We start from the raw sequence: 24,320 nt of genomic DNA, 5'->3' as shown, positions 1-24,320 counted from the left end.
CCTTGATGACTGTCGGTGCACAGCAGGAGAGCAAAGTTAATGTGTGGAACAAGATGGCTGGCCACAAGGCTTAGGGGTGGGGTTGGGGGTGGGGGTGGGAGGCGATCGAGAATCACACTTACTCTCCCTCTGCGTTGCATAGATCTGGTTCCAGAGTCCTGGAAATTAGTTCGATCCGTTTTGCTGAAAAGCCTTTTCAGCCCACTGAGTGTAGTTCAGGGGCGGTTCTGAAAGTCAGGGCTCCATGCTGCCCTCCTCACCACCACGACGACCACAGTCTGAGTGGAGTTAGCTCTCTGGAAGCTGCAGGACGCACACGGAGTGGGAGCCGAGCAAGGGCCTCACAACCATTCATTAGCCTGAATGAATTGTTCGCCTTGCCCGGAGTGAGTGAGGATGAGCCAGTGATTATATTTAAATTTGCTATAATTGATTTGGGGAAGAGCTACTGTGACAAGAATGAATTGATCATTAAATTTATTAGCGAGATAAATTCCGCTGCGATTAAACAGCTGGCTCGAGACGCTGAGGCCACTCCCGGGTCCAGGCTTCACCCAGAGGCCCGCCAGAGGAACCAACCCTTCCTGAGCAGGAGCCGCGCAAGTGGTTTGGCTTGCGGCTTGGGATGAGGTGGACAGGTGTCTCAAAATATCTTCCTCTTCTTTTTGAAGAGCTTTCCCCTCATCCCAGACTTCGAGGTCGAGTTATGGAGAGCAAACGCACTAAGGAGAAGTGTGCGTCCTTTGGTTTGGAGGGACAGAATCTCTGCTGAGGTCGGAGGCACCCCAGAGAGCCCTGTGCCCAGGAAGAAGCCAGCAGATCCGACATCCCCATTCCAGGCCCAGCCCCTTCTTCTTTGGTTGCCCACTGTCCGGGAAGGGGAGCCGCTGAGAGAAACCCCAGGCTGGGCCAGCCGCTGAGCGCTGGAGGGAAATAGTTCCCAGATGTGGAAACCAGTCGAGGGAAGAGATGGCTTCGGGTTGAACTTCAACTAATGTGTTAGAAATTAAAAAGTAGTAGGCATGGGCGGCAGGTATTTTTACTCCTGCCCCTCCCCACGCCCCCTCGCACGCACACAAAAGGGGGCTGGGAATCTGATCTTTCATTTTCCCAATCCCCCTTCTTCGGACTTCTCACATCTCTGCCAGTGGAAAAACCAGTCCTCTTCCCCAAAGGCACCTTTGGACCCCAGGCGCCCTCCCGCCCCCTCCCAACACGCTTCTTCCTCGGCTTCTCACCCGGCTCCCAGCAGCGCGCCGCGCCGCTCCCCGCTCCGGCCTTGGCTGAGATTGGATTTTATGGAAGGAGCCTGGGGTGATAATGAGCTGCCAGAGAGGATATTCATCTCACCGGGCCCCCGAGGTAGAGGAGCGGCCGCACCCGTCGGCGCTGAAATCACCCAAATGAAACGCCAGGCCCTCCGGAACCCATTTATCAGCCGGACCGAGGGGGGGGCGGCTGCGAGGGAGCTGTGGGGGATGGGGCCGCTTACCCCGACGCCCAGGTGCCGGTAAGGGAGAAAGGGAATGGGTGATAAAAGAGAAGAGCAGAAAGGACGGAGAGGAACAGCAGAGAGCGAAGGGAAGGAACCACGTGTAACCTGCTCTTCGGCCTCTGCTGGAGAGGTCTTAGATTCTGCTTGGGCAGTGGGGTGAGGGGTGGGGTGATAGCAGGAAGAGGGGGTCCTCAGGGTGGGGCCACTTTAAGGCAGTCACCTGGGTCTTGGGAGGGGAACCACGGAGGTCCCGCAGGAGGCTGACCCAGCAGCTGCAGCCCTAGGCTGGGCAGCAGGTTTCCGTTCAGCAATGTGCAGAGCGCATGAGCAGCATGCCTCGCCGGTCCCGGTGATTGAAGGGACATAGTGCAGAGGTTTATTAATCCAAAACCATGGCAGCCCAAGTGGGAAGCATTCATGCCGCCAGCCGGCTCTCCTGGAGGAGGATGTTAGCAAGGACTGATCCAAGAATACGGTCCATGGCCAACACACTGCAGCTGGGTCACTGAGGGGCAGCCAAGCACCGTCCAAGGTTTCTGCAGAGTCCATGCATAGGGCTGCAAAGACCCACCAGAGTGCATCCATTATGACTCATGGTCCCCCAAAGGGCCAATAAAGCCTAGTCAATTGAAGTTTATTTTCTAAAATAGTCAAATATTCTGTGTCCTCTTCTGAAGCGCCAGTGAAACATGAAGTTCAACAAGGAAATGGAAATTGATATATACAAGAATCCAAAGGGACTCCCTTCCATGCATCCCCAGGGCAGATATGAGCCATATAGGTACCTGGACATAGGTTGACACCTGGTCCTTAGAAACAGTTACCATACTTCACACCTAGGCACTGCCCAGCCTTTAGGACTCCAGACACCCTGTTGCCTAAGTTCTGACCTGAAGGGGAGTTGGCTTAATTGACATCCCACTCAGATTCTGATTTCAGTCACCACCACTCCTTCTGCCCCAAAGACAGGGTAGACACAGTCCTACCACTTCAACAAAAAATATCTCCCAAAGAGGTGCACTCTCCAGTAAAAAACCGATTTATTTTACATTCCATCATGGGCGATGGGAGAAGCTAAATAATAATTTAGCATGCATAAGTAGACGCTTCTTTTATATATATAAATACAATATACAAAAATAAAGACAATACAGTTTTGAGATTTCCAGCGGTTTGAATGCTCATGACATAGTGTTTTTTCCCCCAAAGATGCGAAGATGCATAAGCATAAAACCTTTCTCCCACCCCCACCCCACCCCCAATACTCAGCTTAAGAATGGCATTTCCAGAGAATGTTTCAAGTTTCAAAGGCCTTGTAACACTGTAGATTTTCACCTTCTCTGAGGGGAAAAGATGGGAGGCTATTTCTGTTATTAGTTGCTTCTTTTGTTTTCACAAATACCTCCTTGCCCCCAAAACTAACCAAATTAAATTAAAAGGGAAAACAAAGAGTTCAAGTTGGAAACCCCACCCCACCCCCCACCTCCTCTTCCCCTGGCTTCCTGGCTTTTCTTCATTTCTTGAAGAACCAAGGAGATGCCATGGTCCCACAAGGCAAGCCACCAGGTCTGGCAAGACCAGAGGCTGAGTCTTAGGCACCACAGATATTCTGGGGACAGGCTGCAGGAGAGGAGAGACAAGATGGGTCAAAAGCTGGATGGGGAGACGGAGGGAAGCCGACCCATGGACGGTCTCCCAGTAGGCTCAGGTCCTGGTGGGTTTTTCTGGCTAATCACACTCTGCCTCTCCCACCTGCCTGGGGTCATAGACTGGGGCGACACCATGGAGGCCCTTTCGGGAGCCCCTTAGTCCCTGTCGGTGCAGGAAGCTCCTATTGCGGTGAGGGCTGGTGCCCAGGGCCACCAGGCCGAGTGTGTGGCGAGTCGTCCTCAGAGGAGCAGTCAGAGGAGGGGGCATTAGTGTTGGTGCCATTGCTGTAGGGGAACAGATCCTCATCTTCGTCGTCGTCCTCCTCCTCCTCCTCGGGGTCACTGTCCCGCAAGTCCCGGAGGCGGCGTCCGCTGCCCTTCTCTGCAGAAGCCGGTGGCCCCAGCAGCTCAGCGTCCTCTTTCTCTTCTGAGCCGCTACCGCCACCCTTTCCAGCGCCCCCGCCCTTCTGCTTCTCGGCCTCCTGCGCAGCCTGTTCTTTGGCTTTTTTACTCCGTTTCCATTTCATCCGTCGGTTCTGGAACCAGATTTTCACCTTTGGAGAAAAAACAGATAATGTTGAGCCCAACGGTTTGGGTCTTTGCCGGAATCAAATTGAGCTCTTTAAGGTACCTGGCCCCTGGAGCTCCCGCTGGGCACATCCCATCGCACACACCCCTTCTGTCCCCTGCTCTGAAATAACCTGCCATCCTAAGAAACCCCCCAGCAAAGGTTCCTTGTCCGCAAACCCCAGCGGAGCCGAGCCGAAAGGCCCAAAGGAAGGCGCTGCCTCTAACCCACCCGGATGGATGGGAGGATGGATGGGAGTCTTCTGTGTCCTAGCAGGGCCTTCCGTTGTTTGCAGCTGGAAGCAGCAGGGCAGCTGGGACGCATCTCTGTAAACGTCAGGATGATCACCTTCTCTATGGGGTGGAATTTCTCAAATGTGGGCGGGGGAACACTAGAGCCCCCCGGGATTGGTACAAAATGCAGATCTGGAGCCTTCCTAATCAGACTTCTGGGCACAGGGGTCTGTTTTCAGGCTCCTTCTGTAAGTACAGAGTCCCTACGAGCCAGAACCAGTTGGGCTGCACAATGGGCAAGAGCTCTCCACACCCAGGGGATCCGAGTGCAAGTGACCACAAGTTTGAGGCCTTAGCCCGGTAGGGGAAGGCAGCTCACCTGGGTCTCCGTGAGCATGAGCGACGTGGCCACCTCGAAGCGCTTGGGCCGCGACAGGTACTTGTTGAGTTTGAACTGGTGTTCCAGTTCCAGCAGCTGCTGGCTGGTGAAGGCCGTCCGAGGCCTGCGGCACTTTCCCAGCAGGTTCGATTGCGCTTGGGCTGCGGGCCGGAAAAGACAGAACCTCATGAGTTTGGGCACAGCCTTCCATTCCTGCCAATCCTGACTCCATCTCCCTACACACGCAGGTCAGACAAGGTCCTGGAGGCCAGGATCGAAACTCCCGAAGGAAAACAGACGATGTGGATGTGGTATTAATGGGAGCCAATCTTGGGTGTCTTGATTCAGTAGGGGGACTCTTGGCTAGAGGAAATCCTCTGCAGCAGAGGAGACAGTTGGTGAGCTAATGTTGACAGAAAGGGAGAGGTGTGAGTGACCAACAGTGTCCAAGAAGGTGCCACTGTCCTCCTCCCCTTCTCTAACCCAGCCAGTCCCTCCTGGGGTTTCTCCCCTTAATGGTACAGCTTCTCTAGCCCCACCTCCTGAACATTTTTTTTTTAAAGGGGTGGTGGATGGGAGAGAAGGTCCAAGGCCATCCCTAAATATGTATATTCATCAGGGATCTTCTCACATCTAAACTTTGTCTCTGTCAGGCCCCCTCCTCCTCCAGGCACCCCAGGGTACTTAAGGACCAAAGCAGCTACGGAGATTGGAAGTCTTTCCAGGACAATTCTCATTACGCAAATTAAAGGCCTCGGCCATAGGCGTGGATCCGGCTTCCAGCCGCAAGGGCTGAGGCCTCACTGGCTTTATTTACATAATTTCGCACGGTTACATCACAGAGACTTTTATGACCTCAAAAAGAGAGTTCCCTTGATTTCCCAGGAGCCTGACAAGTGTTAGACAATAAAAGTAAGAAAGGAGAAAAGAAAAGAGGCTTGGATCAGGCCTGGATGAGCTCAGGCTCCCCAGGGACCGGCAATTTGCTTTATTGGAAGGCCCACGCCCCCTGCTTTAGTTAAACAAGGCTCCGAATTCCCAACTTGACAATACATTAGAACTTTAATTAAAATATAGGCTCTGAAGGACCCATTTGGAAAATGCCGAAAGAGACAACCAATTAAAGGGAAGCAAACTGGTTCTCCAGCGTCTGGAGACAGGGATTGTCAGAATGAATTCCACCATCTTTGCCTGTATTTTTGGCGATTGAGGATCTCTATTTAGATCCCATTCCCAAATGTAGAACTGAGGGCATTTTAATCCGACCACTTATAAATCAAGATTAGCAATTAGCATTGGGGGGAGGGGGGAGAAGAAATCAGCGATGGTGGAGGTGCATTGGCAGTAGGATTAGCTTTCGCTGGAAGACCTTGGACTCCACAGGGCCACAGAGGCTGGCTGCAGGTATGTGGCTGGGGCGGTCTATACTAGCTCCCTGGGGAGCTCCTAAGCGTCCAGGTTCTGAGAAATACGGGTCAAAATGGACCATCACGGATCCCAGGGGCTGCACTAATACGTGTTTTCACCCTTAAGGGTTTGTTGGGCTTCTGATGGCTAGGGGCAGAAACATAACCTGGGTTTGGCTGACCCGGGATTTCCCAGGCTCAACACAGTCTAAACCTACAATCTGAGAAGAAGAAAAAAGGTTATCTGCAACTTTCCCCCAGGCTTTGCTAAGAGCAGATTCTTGCTTGGGGAACTGTTGAAGTGGCCATGATGGCTTCAGTTGGAGCTGACCTGTGGAGGCCTGGAGGTGCCCGGTGGGTAAATAGTGCACACGCTGGGATTTTATCACTCTGCTGTCTCTCCAGTACTCTCTAGTATCTCTCCAGTACTCTGCGCTCCAAGCTTTTCTCTGGTTAGTCCCAACCAAGGCTCCTAGCAAAAGCACCCTGAATTCTGGCAAATGTTTATTTCTGTTTTCTTTTTGTGTTCCCACCCCCCTATGCCTGCATCTTCCCCAGTCTAAACAAATCCACTCAGACGGAAACATAGGGAACTTTTTGTTTGGGTGTTTGGCGGCTGAAAAAATAAATCGGTATACACCTTTCTCTTCGTTTCTGGCCTGCCTAGGAAGTAAGCCAACACCCGGGTGGAGTGGCAGCCAGGCAGGAGCTCTGAGTCGCCTACGCACACTAGGAAACACCGAATGGTCCCAGGCTTCCGGGCCTAGCTGGGCGAGAAGATAGACCGACCACTAGCACCGGGCGGAAGATGGTTGACACGTCCCTTGCACCTCCTTAGGGTGTGGGGCACCGGGTTTCAGGCACAAACACCTGCGGCTCAGTCTCTGCTCTGGCTCTCCAGACAAAAGGATGTGTCTCTGGTCCTGCAGGGAGATGCATGTGTTCAACCAAGCCATCTGCTTGTAAGCACAGAACATGCCAGACCTCTGGGGCTTCTAGAGACTTGCAGGAGCCTCCGAAAGACTCAGCGGAAAGCCGAGGCCTGGGCCTTTCTGAGCGCCTTTTTCGTTAGTTCTTCCTGGACTGCTCTCCTCGGGAGAGGTCAAGGTTCTCTTCTTCAGAGACCCTTTCTACCGGATTATAAACCCTTGGTTTCAGTGAAACCTCATCATTGGTTCTTGCCTAACTCGGGCATTCTTTTGGTTCATCTGTACATGACTCCACCTTCACCATTTCCTACCGTTGATCATTAGTCTCACACCTCCATCTGCCCCTTTCCGTTAAAAGTGAAAAGAAGCAAGAGCGGTGCGTGGCCATTTTAATAATTTTTGCCTCGAGTCTCAAATTCCATAGCCTAGACTGTCCTCGAAGGCCCCAGGCAAAAAGCCCTTCTACTCGCTGGCTGCGAGCCGGCCGCCCAGCGATGGGGAGGCGGCGCAGGGTGCAGAAGGTGTGTCGGATGTGTAGGAGAGCGAACCGTCTGGGCCACTTCCTTTCCTCAATTTTTGCTCCCACCTGGAGGCAGGAGTAGGGTGGGGTGACTCCCTAGCTCCCTCCCTCTCCAGCAGGCCGGGTTCCTAGGCGGGCGCGGGTACTCACAATTAAAGTCGGGCATCTTGGGCAAGATCATGCCTGCGGTGGACGCGCGCAACCACTGGTCCAGCTGGAAGGTGCCGGCGCTGAGCTTGATGGGGTCGGCGGGGTGCGCGGGGTGCGCTCCCTGCACCTGCGAGTACGAGTAGGAGAGCGCCGGGTGCTGGCCGGCCAGCGCCGCCGCCGCCGCCGCCGAGTAGCCGTAGACCGGGTGCCCGTAGAGCGCCGCCTGAGCCGGGAGGCCCGCGCCGCCCTGAGCTGCAGCCGCCGCCGGGTGCAGTCCCAGGGCCATGCCCCCCGCGGCGGCGGCGGCGGCGGCAGCGGCGGCGGCAGCAGCGGCGGCGGCGGCGGCGGCGCCCGGGTGCGGGTGGTGGTGGTGGCCCCCGGCCGCGCCCCCGCCGCCCGCCCCGCCGCCGCCGCCGCCTCCGGCGCCCAGGAAGCCCGGCTTGGGCAGCAGCCCGCAGTGCGCGGCCAGCAGGCGCGGCGGCGACGGGCTCTCCGCGCGCAGGCAGTCGGCGGCGGCCGCGTGCGGCTCGGAGGACGCCGGGCTGCAGCTGCTGCTGGCGCTGCTGCCGCCGCCGCTGCCCGCGCTGCTCGCCCCGCCGCCGCCGTGGCCGTGGCCAGCTGTGGCGGCCGCGAGCGACGTGACCAGGGCCAGCGGAGAGGTCTGCGCCGAGGCCGCTTTCGGGGGGTCGACCGCGAGCAGAGCGTCGATGCGGAAATTTTTTGATTTTTCCATCAGCTCTTTTGGGGGACAGGGGCTGGCGGCGGGCGGCGGTGGCGCGGGCGGCCCCGGGGTTGAGTTGGAGCAGGAGGCACTGAGAACCCGAGGCGCGGCCGGGCTTCAGCCCCGAGTGGCCATGGACGCTCTTGTTCCCCGGCCCCGCGGCGCTCGCCACCCCGCGCGCTGGCTCCCAATCGTCGCCACCCTCTGGCCCGGGCGGCCCCGCGCCGGCTCTGCAGAGCCCGGCTGCTCTGCCCTCCAGCCCCTCGGGCACCCACTGCAAAATGTCGCTGGCGCCGGAGTAAGGAGCCGGGCGCCCAACTCTTCTCACTTGAAGGCGCAGCGCCGCCGCCGATTGGCGCGCGCAGCCCCGGGGGAGACCGGGGGAGGCGCCGGCGGCGGCCTGCGCCATTGGTCCCGGCGGACACCTGTCAACGTCGGGGCCCACGGCCCGCCCCCGCCCGCCGGCCTGGAGCGACGGGGTCCTAAAACTGCTGGGGCCGGGCCGCGATGGCTGGGGCGGGGACAGTCGCCAGGGTGGCAGAACGTGGGGACTCGACTGGAAAGCCTCTTCCCCACTTGCCCTTCCGCGGCGGGTACGAGCCACGCGGGCAGAACGGCCCGCTGCCCCAATCAGGCTCCAAGGCCGGATACAGTCTCGAGGCTTGGGAAGAGACACAGGACCCTGGACTCCGGGCACACCCCTCTGGGAGACCTCTTGGCTTTTTTTATTCTGGGAGTCCTGCGCTGCTGAGAATGCACGCTGACACGTTCAGGTGCGCTTTGCCTTCCCAATGCCAACGTATTGAATCTGTCTTATCTCCTGTGGGACGTCACGTGCGTTTCGCGCGCGTGTGTGTGCACGTGCGCGCACATGTTAAGGTGGACATGGATTTTGTCTTCCACAATTCCGCACTCTGAGACCCTCGCCCCCAGGCTAGTCTGAGAAGTCAGATTCTGCACTAAACTGCAGCACACGGAGCGGTTCCGACATGAAATTCTGCAGCGTTGGAAACACCACCCCCAGGAGGCATTATTGCGAGGGTTCTTGGTGAAGAAGGGACCAGAGTGATGCTTCCGTGAACACAGAGCTCTCCTGTTGGCCGAGAAAAGTCCGAGGGACATTGATTCCCCTGCAGGGGCCGGGCAATGTGTCACAGAACCGCTGGGCCAAAGGCTGGGCGGTTTACTTTCTAAGACCTAAAAGCTGGGAATTTGCAATCTCCTGCTGTGAGCAGTGGCCTGAAAGTAAAGAGGAATGAGCACACTAGCGGAGCAAGATCGAGGACTGAGTGTCAGGATTTGCAACTCCCAGGTGTGATCAGGAAGGACTCGTTCCTGGGGAAGTTTATTGTGCTTGGTAAAGTTAAGAGTCCGTGAAAAATAAGAAGACCCTTAAGGAGATGGAATGAGAGTGGCTGTGACAATGGACGATGAGTTGGAGGGTGGCACAGGGGAGGGCAGCGTTTCCTTCTGCTGTACATGGGGTGGCGAGAAGTCACCACTAGCTCCCCAGCACCTAAAAACCACCCGTACCTACACTTCAAATATTCACCTTAAAAGTTCTTGCAAAGTGCTTTTGGATGGGCCCAAAGAATTAACACCTGTAGACTGGGGAGTCAACTCGGCCACCTACACTGAGCATTGTCAACGGCAGCATTTGAACACCTTATCTTCCCCAAACAGGTTCTTGTGGAGAATAAAAGGTTTCGAGTGTCACAAAGCTATGTTTTCCTATGTAGGTGAGAGTTGAATGAAGAGGACACAGGACACTACTGAAGAGTTTGGGGAGGGGTAGAAGAGTGAAGGGGGTGGAAATTAGTGCCAAGTAAACTTTAAAATTAGCAGGTCAGGGTAATTTAAAGAGAAACTTTGTAAAAAGAAAATACAAGCACCTTGCAGATTTTTTCCCAAAGACTTTTTCCCTGGGGAGAGTTGGTTACAATGATTCTGTTCTGAAGGGCCTCGTTTGTTTCTGTTTTACCCTAGTACTGGATAGTTCTGATATACATCTCACATCAGGCTAACAGTAGATAAGTAGCACGAGGAACAAATGTTACAAAACCTGGCAACACCAGCAATTAGTCAATAGCAGTTGCAGTGTTTGGCTGGTATTTGTCTTGCTTTCAGAAGATACTTCTTTGGGGTAATGAAGTATCCACCCTGCTCTACAAGGGGGAAGGAAAGCACACCTCTTAAGTAAGTCCTCTAGTTTTGAAAAGTTTTATGTCATTATCTTCCTTAATCTTCACTGGGACACTAGAAGGACAAGTTAACCACTTTCATGTTATAGAATTCAGATTCAACGAAAAGGAAGCTCTCCTCCCCAGCAGACAGGAACTGGGACCCAGGTCTGACTCCGCCCCACCTGATTGTTCTCTGTACATTTCTCCATTCTCTCAGTTCTGTTTGAGAAAGAGGGATTTATAAAGGATGCCCAAGTTTCTTAGCCACCTGTTTTAGCAGGAAACCTTGTTAGGGTGGGTGATGACGTTTCAGTTGTCACTTTCACCCTGTGGAGTAGGGAGACCATGTGTGACCCCCATCTCCTACAGTGGTTGAGCTCTAAGACTGAATGTCTTTGTCTGTGTCTCATCACACTCAGCTCAGGAGCACACACATACACACTGTGGTCCTGGCGGCAATAATTTAGGTTTAGATAGAGGAGTAAATAGGTGGATACATGGGTCTCCAAGAGCTCTTTTGGAGAGAGCTTCCCTCCCTGTCTCTTACCTCAAGTCACTACTGGGTGGTGGTGGGTGGGGGCAGGTGATGGCTACAGAATTTGCACTCTTCCCCACAGATATCCTGTTTTAAAAATAACACCCAGAGGAATTCGATTCACCTCTTTTTGTCACCCCTCCCAGTTTTCTACTCTATCCAGGACTAGCTGAGCATAACTTCTTGAAAACAGGAACAGCATTGGAGGGGCAGATTCAGAGTGGCTGGACCGCTGCAGGTCATCAATCCCACCCCCCTCTAATGGGCAATGTGACTGTAGATACTAAAATCCCTTCTTTTCCTGGATCTCCTGTTCTGCAGTGCCTGCATGGTGCAAATGATTATGGAGCTAGACTGCTAAGCTTGGGGCAGGGGGGAGGGGGTCGAGTCCACTCAGAAGTGCTTCAGAAGAAAGATCTGGCAATCTGCTTCTAAGAAAAACCAGCCTGGGAAACCCTGTGGAGCATAGCTCTGCTGTGACACACATGTCCTCTCCATGACTGGTCCTGAGACAGACGACACTGTCACCCTAAAAGTTTTCAAAAGTGACCTTATATTCTGTTTCTGTTTGGGGCTCTGTGAAGTTGTATGCAGAGGAGAAAGAAGGGAGAGGGACACCCCCCCCTCCCCGGAAGTTTGGGGTCTTTGTGTGGTTTACAATGTGTGAAGCTGAGCATGCTGGGGTCTCTTCCTGTTCCCAGCATCTGTATTGACCCTGCTCAGCAGGCTTTGAAGAAGCTTTGGGGCAGACTGGAGCTGGGGTTGGATCTTGGAAAGGGCTGGAATGAGAGATCAAAGCTCTGGTCCGAGTGGCGCTTTCGGTTATTATTCTCTCAGCAGCCCCAAGGCGGAATCCAGCACTGATAGAGGTAGGTAGATCACTTTTGGCTTCCCAAGACACCAGCAAATATCTGATGCACCTTTAATCAGGCACTTCAGTGGTTCCCATCTCAGCCCCCACCAGTGCCTGGCATCCGGAATCCCTTTTTCTTTCCATAAATCTGGCTCCAAGGTACTGAATATCGCCTGCAGTTGTCCTTTCTCCCACTTATTGGAACGGAGAGGTGAGATGTATCCCAACATCTCAGAATTTGAAAAAGGGCTGCTTTTCACCTTTGTGCATGTTTGGACATCCCTGGAAATGCGTCCTGGTGACACTGTCAGGTAAGCTTTGGACTGCTACCTGCAACATTGGTTGTTCAAACCCGCCAGTCACTCCTTTGGAAAAATGAGGAGTTTATCTACTCCTGTAAAGATTTAATATATATATTAATATATATATATATACACACCAAAAAAAACAGTTCTGACTCATAGCCATCCTATAGGATAGGGTAGAACTGCTCCCATGGGTTTGTGACACCATAACGCTTTAGGAGAGACGAAAGTTTCTCCTGAAGAGTGGCTGGTGGCTTCAAACTGCTGATCTCAATGTTAGAAGCCCAACACGTAGCCACTACGCTACCAGAGCTCCTAAAAAAAAAGCCTACATGGAACCCCTGGAAGTCAGTAAGAACCTCTAGAAGGCACTTCCAATTTCCTTCCCTAGCTGGTTAGAAGTAGGTTCCTGGAGCTGCCTGAAGAACCCTGAGGAGAGGGTGATCTCAGACTGGGGACCAGGAGGTGCAGGGGAGGCTGGGGTCACTGGAAGGTAAGGCAGCAAGCCAGTCACTTGGGTGACAACCCCCTCCCCCTCCAAGATATCAAGTTATTAGTGACCCTTTGATCTGAGGACCTCCCTTCGTGACCCTAGGGAGCTGTGCCAAGGTCCCTAAAAAGTAGTCGTCAGAGTGTAGGGTCTTTGCAGATCTGATCCTTCAAACCCAAGGAGGGGACCCCCACAAGAGCCCCTTGCCACTCAACTTGGGGAGCCGGGGTTACCTTCTATTATCTACTTGGCCCCTTACTTGACTCTCTTAATGCCTTTGAGGAGGAAGCTGTCACCTTGCCCCCACATCAGAATGTCTAGTCCAGAGACCTTGCCCCAATGCCTGGGCCACCAGAGGCCTCAGGCCCAGGAAGTATGGTGACTTTATCTGCCAGCTCTGGCCCAGCACCATCCACCCTGCCTACCAAAAACTCAGCCAAGCTGGACCAGGTCCTCTCGGCAGGTTTTAGTCTAGCCCAGGCAAACCAGGGGAGCCCAAAGCTCTACCCTCTTGCAGTTGCACTGATTCAAAGCTCCCAGATCACAAAGAGAAACAAAGCTCAGGAGTTCAGAAAGAAAAGCCCCTTTTATCATTGAGGGGTGAGGTGAGGGGTGGGGAACCCCCCTATACAGAGATCAAAGACTTCTCCAGAAGCCCCTATTTCTGCTAGAAGATTTTATTTTATGGCAGGTTCACAGAGGACCCGCTACATCATACTGTTGTAAGAAACAAGGTATGTGACCTAGTCGGCTTTTCCCAGAAGGCTGTACCTGAAGTGCCCATTTCCGAATAGATTGGTCTGGCCTTCATTTTGTTTTGCGTGAGTCCCACGAGAAGGCGTTTGGGGTTGCTGTTTTGTTTTGAAGGGGAGAGCAATGCTCACATATGTTCACAGAGCCCAGGTTTTTAGTCTCCTATAGCAAATATGTCTTGTTATTGAAGACCAGTTGACTAGAGGCTCTGTGTTGCTAGTCAGCATTTGCAGGGATCCTGGCGGCTCCCCTCCAACCCCACTCAGCCCTAAGCCCTACAGAGTTGGAAAACTGGTAAAGGCATGGCCTGATAGACCAGAATGACCCAGGCTAGCAACAGATGTTACAAAAAGCTGGAGGGGGGTATTCAGCCTGGACCCCTAGGCTGAGGCGGGGAGGGAGGTAATCCAGGTAAGAAGCTCCTGCGCATGTACAGGTACAAACGTGTACACACACACACACACACACACACACAGTCTTTGCTCATGGACGTTTTTTAATGCTGCAGTGCATGAACTTTTTAGTGTGTTCTGATTTGAAATTATGGTTGAATAGTAGCATGGTAATATCCAAATCCATGTTCAATAATGGCAGGAAGTCTTAGCTAATTGGTCTATTTATTAGCTGCTGATGTGGCAGAAGCAGCAGCAGCTGGAGGTTTTGAGAGCAGGGGAGAGAGGGAGAGGGAGGGAGAAGAAGGGAGAGAGGGAGAGAGGGAGAGACTGAGAACCTCTTGCTGCGGCCACTTCCCACTGATAGAGAGTGGATGGTGGGAATGGGGGTTAGTGGGAATGAGAAAATGGTATCACGTTTGTCTTTTTCAACCCTGTCCAAACTTCTTCCTGCAGGTGAAGGTACTTCAGGCCAGACTGGGGGGTGTGGGGGGAGTCTGTTTGCTAGTAGAGCTGGGTTGGCTTGCCCCAAGCATTCTCTCTTTACCACTCTGTCTTTCCAAAAGAAGTTTCTCTCTCTCACACCCCCACCTCTCCACCAAACTCCCATTCAAGTTTATGACTGGGGATGAGGGTGGGGGTGGGGTGAGCTAAGGGCAGAAAAAGGAAAGCCACCCCCACCAGAGATTGTTTGACATAAGAGGACTAAACCTCCTGAGAGGCCAAGTCACACCAAGAGTAAACGGGGACGGCTGGCTTCCCAGGTGGTTAGTGCACCCCGGCACCTCCACATACAGGATGTCTGAGGGTGCTCCCAGGCGCTCACCATAGTGAGTACTGTAAAAATGTATCCTCTCGTTCAATACTTATTAGAGCGCCTGTGAAAAGCAGGTCCGTAAGTATGTATAGTCTCCAGGTTACATCTGCTCCCGCTGAAAAAAACGAAGGCTTTTTATTTGCTCACAAGCCCATAGCGGGTGGGGGAAGGTAGAAGCCGGGCCCTGACTTCAAGCCTTACAGGCCAGGCCTCCTCCGAAATGCAGGCCGGTCATATTAGTCATTGTAGTCCCAATATCGTCATCTCCGCTCGCTCACCTGGATGAAAATGCTCTTGCCTGTGGCCCGTGGCCGTGCTTCGCTTATACCCGGGGACGCTAACAGTGAGCAAAACGGGGCAAGCTGGCATGCCAACCCATCGGTTGCCTCAGATGCTGTCTTTCCGTCCCGGGTTCGGCGGCATCTTTTCTGCGCCATCCCCGCGCAGGAAGTTTCAGCCCAGACCCTCGAGGAACCCGAAAGACTGGCTTCCGGCCTGCCCTCGCGGGCGGTCGATTCGCTGCCCCCCTCCCTCGCTCCCCAGTCCCCGGAGCCTTGAGCTTCGGGCCAGATAATTTGGCTAATGAACTCGTTAAAGGGCCCCTGCTGACCCGGCCCCGGCCTCGCCGCGGCCCATCTGGGAAATTCCCTTGAAAGGCTGCGCAGCTCTCCCCGCCCGCCGCCGCCGGCTGTCGCCGCAGGAGGCGCGAACTCTGCGCCTCGGGACCTCCTACGTTAAAATAATTGCACCGCGCAACAGGTGGGACACGGCCAGCACCCAGGGCGCATCTGAGAGCCCAGAGCCGGTCCAGATTGGGGCCGGTGGCGGGTCTGGGCCGAGAGTCCAGGAGGGAAGGCCGACAGTGTCCCAGGCCATGGATGTTCCCCGGGCACCGGAGCCCCTGACGGTGACACGGGGCTTCTAGTCCTCGCAGGCGGTGAGGACGGTGGTGGCCCTGTTCCGAGAGAAGGTCAGGCCCGGGCCTCCCTCCGCTCCGGTCGCCGCTGTCCACCTGCGCCATCGCTCCCGAAGGTCCCGTGGAGCGAAGAATTCACAGCCCGCTCTGCGGTTGGAGAACATTTCTCTGCTGTATTCGCCCCCACCCCCACCCCGCTTGAGCCTCGTGGGACAGGGCGCCCGCCAGCCCCACGTGCTCCTCCAGCTCAGAGCAGGGACGCACAAAAGTGTGTGCATGTGTGTGTGTCACCCTGGTTCTCGGTTCCAAGTCCCCCACACTCTCACGGATTTTCCTGGCTCTGAGGGGGACAGAGAGAGGGTGAGATTAGCCTTCGAGGTGAGAAGGTCCCCGTTATGACGCTAAAAAAGAAAGGGGTACAACCCAGGCACAGGGCCAAGCCTATTGCCCAAAACACATATTACACTGAGACATTCTGTAAATGAGATAATGATACATAAACCCGGATGATAGATGTGACATCCCTGGGATGTCTTCTTTAAATTAGCTGCTCGCATCGACTGCTAATAATGGTGAGTTTATGAAAGCAATTTCAGAGCAAAATGCGAGAGGGTCTTCTTACTCTAATCAGCCTGCCTCGGTTAATGGATGAGGGGGTCAGGCTGAGAATTATTGACACGCCTGTGCCCTTAACCTGTTTCCCAATAAAGCTGATTAGTTTTCGTCAATTCATCAGCTAACCACTCTTGCTGGAACTGCATCAAAGCCTTATTTGCTCAGGGGAAATCAACAAGTCACAGATCAGATCCATTAAGGGGCGGCTCTGGCTGGAGACCCATCCTGGGTTCAAGTGGATGCCTGGACGTGCCTCGGCCTCTACTGAGGAGTCTCTGAGTGACTGGCAGAGTGTGGCCTCCCCAAACTTTCAAATTTCCAAGTTTCTCTGACTCCCTTTTCTCAGAAGACTTAGGAGAGGGAGAGAGACAGAAAAATGAGAGGCTGTTGGTTCACTTCGCCCAGATGTTGGTCATTCATTCTGGGACTTTGCAGTCCCTTCTTGGAGAGGTGGATCATTTTTTGAGGGGACGTGAACGGTGATGGGGGTGGGTGAAGCATCTGAGCTGGGTGATGAGAGCGCAGGGCATGAGCTAGGGGGGGGTGCTGAAGGTCCGCACAGTCCGTCTGTGGGACAGCCACACAGAATCCCTGAACAGGCCTGTATGTCTCAAAGAGCTGGGTGAAAAAAGTGCAGATCCACCGCGGGAGAGGGGAGGAATCCCAGGTCCCAAGCTTAAAGCCGGGGCCGCAGCAGCTAGCCCAAGATTAACTAACAGTCCGGAAGGAGTTCTTTAGGCGAAATTGGTACCCACACTTGAGTGACCCTGAGACCTTGCTTAGTGACCTCTGCAAACGCGTGGGAAGTGCAGTTAGACGCCCCCTTCCATTGCAAATGTGTTAAGGTTCTTGAGTTATTGCCTTGACCCGCAAGCACCTAGTGAACTGTTGCCAGGCCACTCCATCCCAGACAGCTGAGAGTCCCGTTTCAATCCAGCTCCCGCTGCTAATCAGTGAAAGGATCGGTGGCCCGGAGGAGGCCACCCCAGCGCCGCCCCCCCCCCCCACTCTGCCTAGGTGCGTGGGCAATAGGGGCGCGGAGACCTGTGGTCAACCAGGAGAAAAAACGTGCGCTGTACCTTTAAGCCCCCTGCCACCAGCGCTCCAGGCCCCATCCCCCTTCAATTTAATTTCATTAAAACAGAGCATGAATATTTCTATTAAACCTAAAATGAAATATGAAGCCATTTAGACTCTGCTTGCACCAATCACCCAGATTTATGACTTTTATTCATCACATCAAGAGCCTGGAAAAATGAATTTTCTTCACCCAGGAAGGAAATAAAACCTCAAGCCTGGTCATTTCCAGAAAGCTGTTAATTTGACCATGTGGTAATTACTTTCACAATTAACTAAAATACAAATCAACTTGACAAATTGGGCTAGTTTATATATTAATTAGCCTGCTTAAATTTATTCATTATGAAAAGACAATTTAAGGGGACCTGAGGTGTCTGTTTTATTGCAATAAATTATTGTTAGGAAATGGGTCTAATAAAATATCTTAATATTTAAGGATATTGTATACGCAGGGGGTAGTCTGCTTTATTGACAATTTCATTTTCCAATTAGTAATTTTGTTGTAATATATCTGCGGACCTGGGGCTCCAGGCGCTCGATTACCCTCTCCAGGCTGCTGGGAAGACTGGGGCTGAGCCTGGGCCTGATTCGGTCTTGCCTGAAGACTTGGAAACTAGCAAATACAAGCGGGGGCCCGAACCCGCGGGCGGGGGATGCTGCACTCGTCCAGGGGCTCCTCCCTCTGACTGCGACCGCAGTGTCTGATTTAATAGAATGTCGATAGAATCATTCGATGCCTTTTAGCTTGTGATCTTTATAAATGTCCCTCTATTAAATTAGAAAATGATTCTCTTCTCGTTTAATTGTATTCTTTCGTTTCTTATTTCCAATTAATTAGGCCTATCGACGTTGCAATATTTTAAGTGACTCGAGTCCGTTCCTAGTTAAAATATATGGGGCGGCACACGCAATTTTATACCCGACAGAACTATATAATGTGGGTTTTAACTACTCTTTCCTCATACGTCTTAAACAGCTGGCTAAAATGCACCATCTGGCAGCCCTGCCAACTTCCTCGTCGGGAAGGGCTTGGGCACTGCGCAGGCCTCTCTCGGAGGCTTGGGCAGGTACCCTCTGCAGTCTGGGCCAAGGGCGGGCATACTGCGCCGGGGCAAGTCCAGCCAGTGTCTGGAATTTTTCCCTGTTAAAAATCGGGTCAGAGCCCGCACAGAAGAGCCAAGCTCTGTGCCTTTGCCCGGCTGGCGGCGTGGCCCGCCCTGGGAGAAAGGACGGGGTACAGGGCCCGCGGGTCTCTCCTTGGCCGCACTGGGGCTCCCAGAAGGCATTTGCTCACCTCCTTTCTCTCGTTCCACTTCCCGCCTAACAAGCCTTACCACGCTTTAAGAGGCCTTCCTAACCCCGCCTTCACCCTGCGCCTCACCCCTACCTACTGCACCACCTGACAGCCCTTGGCGCCAAGCCGAGCCCCGCGATGCACGCGCACACGGCGAGCCAGGTGTTCCGCTTGAAGGAAGATTGAGCAGTCGGGGTGGGGTGGGGGGGGGCGCTACCTTTCCTTAATTAATTGATTAATTAACTAATTCCGGCGAGGAAGATGGATGGGGCGGCTGCTCCGTCTCTTCCCCTTCGCGGGCGGCGCTGATTTAGGGCCCCGGGGCCGCGGCACGCCCCGCGCGGCAGCCGGCGGGGCGGGGCTGCTCCCCCCTCGCCCCACCCCACGCCCACCTCCGCCGGCCCGCGGCCCGGCCCGCAGGTCGCCGTGACCCGCCGCTGACCCCGAGCCAGCTGGAGGAGAAACTCACCGGGTGGGGACCGCGCCCCGCTCGGCGGCGCGTCCCCAGACACCGAGGTAGGGGTGCGGCCAATCGGGCGTCCCTTGAGGCTGCAGGTCGAAGGGGTTAAAGGCTCAGTCCAACGTACCGTTAGCACCTGTGTGACCCACTTGTGCTTCGTTAAGGCCAGGGCCCTCCTTTCCTTGCTCACAGCCAGGCCTGCGGGTCGCACCCTCCGGGACTCTCGCGCTTCCCGGTGGCTGCGGGGCGGGTCTTCAGGTCTTTGCAGGGTGACAGGCGAGGGTGTGCGTCAAGGGGGCCTGGGAGTTTCTTCAGGCCAGAGACTGCAGGGGCTCCTTCATTTGCCCCCACCCCCTTCAAGGGACCGAGGTTAGAAACCTACCTGTTTTGTGTATTAAAACAACAAAAAAAGTGTGTGTTTGTGGACAGTACAATTTCAGTTACTAAATACAATCACAGATACAATTAATCTATCGACCCAATAGTTTCTACGCGTACAAGCCAGTGACGTCATTCCTAGTCTTTGGATTGTGTAGCCATTGCCCACCCGCCTTTCCTGAGTTCTTGTCCTTGAATAAAGTCACTGCCCCTGGAAGATTGAAACTTTTTCATCTTGTGCGTTTTCACACCCTGAGTCATGCCTTCCTTCCCTGGGCATCAAGGGAGAGGGAGCCCCTTGAACAAGACCTCTAGCTCACAGGCTAGGAAGGTTCCTCTGCCCTCCTCGTGGAAACAATGGTGGGGCTGGCTCGCTGGACTAGAGAGTCTTAGCTCAAGTCTGGACCTTGCAGGGCAGTGGTAATTCAAAGGTGAGATTCTCCATGTGGGGACCCTCAGGTGTAGTAGCAAGTCTGGGCTTTAGAGGTCAACTAAATCCTAAGAAGGCTTGAGCCTTCAATTCTAAAGGGTGGGGCTGAAATTAGGGCCCAGCCCATAGCTCTTTTTGGTCTCAATAAAGGATACCTGCTTGGGAGGGAGCGGGGAATAAAAAGGAAACTGAGCTGATTCCAGGAACCCAAGTGGAAGGCGAATTTTGAGAATGCCGAGTGCAAGGAATGTATAAGGGTGCTTTGCTCAATTGATGTATGTATGGATTGTGATAAGAGTTGTATGCGCCCCAATAAAAAGATTTATTAAAAATAAATAAAGCAGGAAGAAAAAAAACCTGCTTAGTGATACCTGCTCTCCGGGAACAAGATTGGCTGAGAAGGCAGGGGTCTCTAATAAATCAGTATATTTTGTCAATTAAAGCAGGCAGCCAGTGTGTTCAAAGACATTGGCTAAGATCGAAGGAGCCAACTCTGAAATCCCCAGAATGATATGGAAAGAGATTTCTTAAGACTTGGTAGTCATAAAAGTAACCATGAACATGGATTAGCTTCCCCTGGCCCCCACCTCACCCATGTGATATAAAAGCCAGGCCTTCCCTTTTTTTCTGCTCTGAATCACCTACTGGGTAAAGTCAAAACTTGCTCATCTTGCTCTATATGGCTTATTAGCTGGGTTTATCTACTGTCAGGTTAAAGGGGGATTGTAAGGTCATTATGAGTTGGCATCTACTCTATGGCTGTGAGTTGTTTTTTGTTTTGTTTTAAGAAAACACTTGCTGAGATCATGGAACTCGAGATACCCGACCAACTTCCTCGCCCACACGTCCATCAAGGCTATGCCACAAGGTAAAATGGATTGATTTTCTTTTCCTCTCTGTGGCTCAGACTGAAAATGATCAGTGAAATGGTGCTAACACAGGCCAGCCAAAGGCCTTCGGGAGCCCAGGTAATTTCCCAAAGTGGGGAATCGGCCGGTTTGAGATAATGAGAGCTGACTAGGAGAAACTTCTTTCCCCTCCTGCCACCCTCTGGGTTGCTGCATCTCACACTCAGGGCCAGGAAGGATGAGGCGGGCCCCTCCTTCTGCGTGTACATTTCTATCTTTATAGGCCATTTAACATCATCTAAGTCAGCACGTTCACACAATACCTCCTGAAATAGTTGAACATCCACCATTCTTTTTGATATAGAGGCCCTGTATTCTTTCCATCTTCTTTTAATGCATCCTACCTGGTTCAATATTTTACCCAGAGAATCTTTCAACATTGTAACTCAATGTCTAATTTTTTTCTTCTGTTTTATTTTCCTTTTCTTAGTTTGAGAAATGCTGTGTGTTTTCCCTTTTGGTTTTCTAAGTTCAGGTTTTAAATTTTCCCTTTGGACTCTGGTTCAGCTTTTGTGTCATCGTTTCTTCCTTCTCTGTTAGCTGGTGTGCTAAAGAGCCAGTTTCAGAGCTTCTTTGGATGTGCATTTTGTCTTTTCTTCCTTTCTGGTCTTTAGAATGATCTTTTGGTTTCTTCATTGTGGTAGTTACATAATCTGTTGCCAATTTGAGACTTAAGAGTGAAGGGGTGGGGTTTAGCCTGTCAATCAGGTGCTTGATGACCTCATTTGGAGGCACACCAGAGATAAATAGCTTGTTGGAGGCAGAAAATATGCTCACTCCCTGTGAGACATTTCCATTAACAAGACACATGGGGCTACACTAGGGCCCTGGAGCCGAAGGAGCCATGTGGAGACCTATGCCAGTGTTGAGATGCTTCCACTGCCGCTGGACCCACAAGACTTTCCACCCACTGGCCTGTGATCTTCCTGAATTTGGCATCATTGCATGTGTTTCATGAGTCTGAAGAGGAATTTATAGCTTGATATCAGACATATGGACTAATATTGAACTTATGGACTTGATCTGGCCTGGGCTGTCTTCTCAATATTCAATTGCTCTTGTATATAAAGGTCTTTCTTATATATGTATCAGTGTCTCTGAGTTCGTTTCTCTGGTCATCCCAGACTAACACACCCTCAATGAAATGGACTGACAGAGTTGCTATAAAATTTGGATGAAAAAAATTGGCTCAAACCTAGGAATGATTGTGAGGATGACACAGGACGAGGCAGTGCTTTGTTCTGCTGTACATAGGGTTGGTATGAGTCAAAATTAACTTTCATTTGTATATTTAAGATGAAAGACAAGATAGATAACCCTTTAAAAACAATAACAGGAGTTCTCTGCGGGGTACAGGATGAGAGGTGGGGGAGGGGTGAATAGGGAGCTGATAGCATTGATGACTGTGTAACCCTACTCTATGGGAGCAAACTACAGAATTATCTGTGAATGGATAGATTGGATCGTGTAAGACATGGCCAAAAAAATAATAAAACCACCCCACACACTCCAAACCATTATAGGGGAGAAAATGTTCCTGAGGGGAAGGGTGGGGGAGGGAAGGGATGAAGGGGAGCTGATATCAAGAAGTTAAAGAAAAAGGAAAACATTTTTGAAACTATGATTGAACTATACAATATTATGATATCTGTAAGAACTCTCAAAATGATTAATTAAAATAAATAAACAAGTAAAGATAAAAACTAACTGGACAGCAGCACATAACAACAAGTAGCTAGCAAATCTTTATGAAGCCCCTTTGTGTAACTAGCTTGATACTAAAGGATAACAGAACAAAATGCTGCATAGATCTGCATCATTCTCATGATCACTGCCATGTTTGTGTTTATCTCACTACATCAATCCATCTTACTGAGGATGTCCAATGTCCCTGTTAGCCCTCAGCTTCACCCAATACGGTGGCCTCTCCAGGGACTGATCCCTCCTGAAACAAAGCGAGTGAGTCAGTGTTCTGTGGTGATCTATAAAGTTTCCATTGGCTGATTGTCAGAAGTAGGTCTCCAGGCCTTTCTTCTTACTCTTACGCTGCAGGCTCTACTGAAACCTGTCCAACCTGGGTGGCCCTGTTGGTATTGGAAATATCAGTGTCATGGCTTCTAGTATCACAGCAACAAAATGGACAGATGGTGGTGGGATCCCTTGTTGGAAGAGGAAAATGTGCAGATGAGAAACAATTAGAAACCACCACCTCATATAACCAAGTACAGAGCCGGGGGGATTGGTATGCCCTGTGGGAGAGAATGGTCATAACATGAGCTTAAAGTCTGGTATTTCTATAAAGACAGGTGTATAAGAGAGAATTTTTCATTTTGATCAGACTCTTTAAAAAGGAGAACCTCAGAAGGCAAAGAAAACTGTGCCAAAGTGCTATTTTGACGGAAGAATAACTAGTTCTGGTTTGTCACTTGCTTAACTATTGCCCTTGCCATTTGTTTTTTTCTCCTTTGGGTATCAATTTCATCTGTGAAAATTTGTTTTGCCATCCTCATAAAATAATCATGAAGATTATAAAATAAATGTAATACTTTTTTTTAATATGGAGGAGTTCAATGGAGGTTATTCAAATTGAGAACCTAGGACAGGCCAGCTACTGTAAATATCCTATTTAATTCTCATAACAGTTTTCCAATGTATGTGTTTTCATGCCTACTTTTATAGCTGAGGAGACAGAAGCTTAGGCAATTTTCTTGATTTGCCCTCAGATCACCCAGCTAGCAAGTGGCAGAGTGAGGGCTTGAAGCTCTATCTGCATGGGCAAGGCCCATATTCTTTTCACTCGCTACGGTGCTCCACATCAGCTGGGGTACTCTTGGCGAAAAAATAGCAAGCTTAAAAATAATTTATTTATTTTTAATTAAAATTTTGTTTGATAGAATATACCAAAGTTCATTTAACCAATGAACAGGTGAACCAAAGAAAGGGAGATTAAAGAGCTGTTAGGAGACTCTCGGAGAAACAAGGGTGCACATATTCAGTTGAGAAAGGAACATGCAAGATCACTAAATTACAATAGACCAAATTCTCTCTCTACAGAGTAATTGATGCGTCTAAAGAAACTTCTTTAGCTGGTGGTCATCATGTAGCTCATCCTTTTTCTAACCACGAGGGGACTGCTGAGTCGGAAGCAGTGGTACTGAATGAGAGAGGGGTACAGAGGCGGCGTGGATTATGCACTGCTAACACCAGTTCTTAGCAAAAGTAACCGTGTGTGCTTCTGTGTCTACCCCGGTCTTTATAAAAAGTCAGAGTGATTAGGGTCCCATGGCGACAAGTTGGGCTGCAATCGGCATGGTCAGCAGTTTGAAACCACCAGTCACTCTTTGGGAGAAAGATGAGGCTTGCTTGGTCTCACAAAGCATCTCAGAAACCCGCAGGGTCAGTTTTAGCTTGTCCTATAGGGATGCTGAGTCAGAATGCACTCAATGGCAGTCAGTGAGTCAGGCTTGGGACTGAACTTATCCCATGACTCAACTTTCAGACAAATGATGGACAGGTCTATAAGGTGAACAATGAAACCAGGGAGGATTGAACACCTCAGGACGAGCAACCATGTGAGCTCCCAGGGCAGCAGGTGCTCAGGAATAAACGCCAGAAGGTAGGAAGCATAGAGAGAAGGCTGCATGGAGCTAACGGGAGAGGAAGAGGGAAGCCCGCTGTTACACTGTGGGGATCCGATCTCTGTCACAAAACCACGATGTGTATGCATTGTTAGATGGGAAATCCACATTGCTCGCTAAACTTTCAACCACATCATACTCACAAATGAAAAATCCACATCAATTAGGATTAGGATCCCTCCTACCACGGTCTGGCCTCATTTATATAACAAAAGCAACTGCT

At 51.7% G+C, this 24,320-nt stretch overlaps 1 protein-coding gene across 1 annotated transcript; it reads right to left on the bottom strand.

Annotated features, from left to right (window-relative positions):
- Positions 1 to 3,153: 3,153 nt before the first annotated feature.
- On the bottom strand, positions 3,154 to 8,062 carry MNX1 (motor neuron and pancreas homeobox 1). Its single transcript, XM_075550769.1, has 3 exons — positions 7,330 to 8,062; positions 4,325 to 4,485; positions 3,154 to 3,698 (listed from the first exon to the last, which is right to left on the bottom strand). Exons 1-3 carry the CDS (start codon positions 8,060 to 8,062, stop codon positions 3,327 to 3,329), a joined length of 1,266 nt encoding a protein of 421 aa, XP_075406884.1. The 3' UTR covers positions 3,154 to 3,326.
- Positions 8,063 to 24,320: the final 16,258 nt, after the last annotated feature.

The sequence above is a fragment of the Tenrec ecaudatus genome, chromosome 5, assembly GCF_050624435.1.
Source record: "Tenrec ecaudatus isolate mTenEca1 chromosome 5, mTenEca1.hap1, whole genome shotgun sequence".
Classification (NCBI taxonomy): Eukaryota; Metazoa; Chordata; class Mammalia; order Afrosoricida; family Tenrecidae; genus Tenrec; species Tenrec ecaudatus.
The sequence above is the reverse complement of the archived record's forward strand: the minus strand, read 5'-3'. Positions and strand labels throughout refer to the sequence as shown.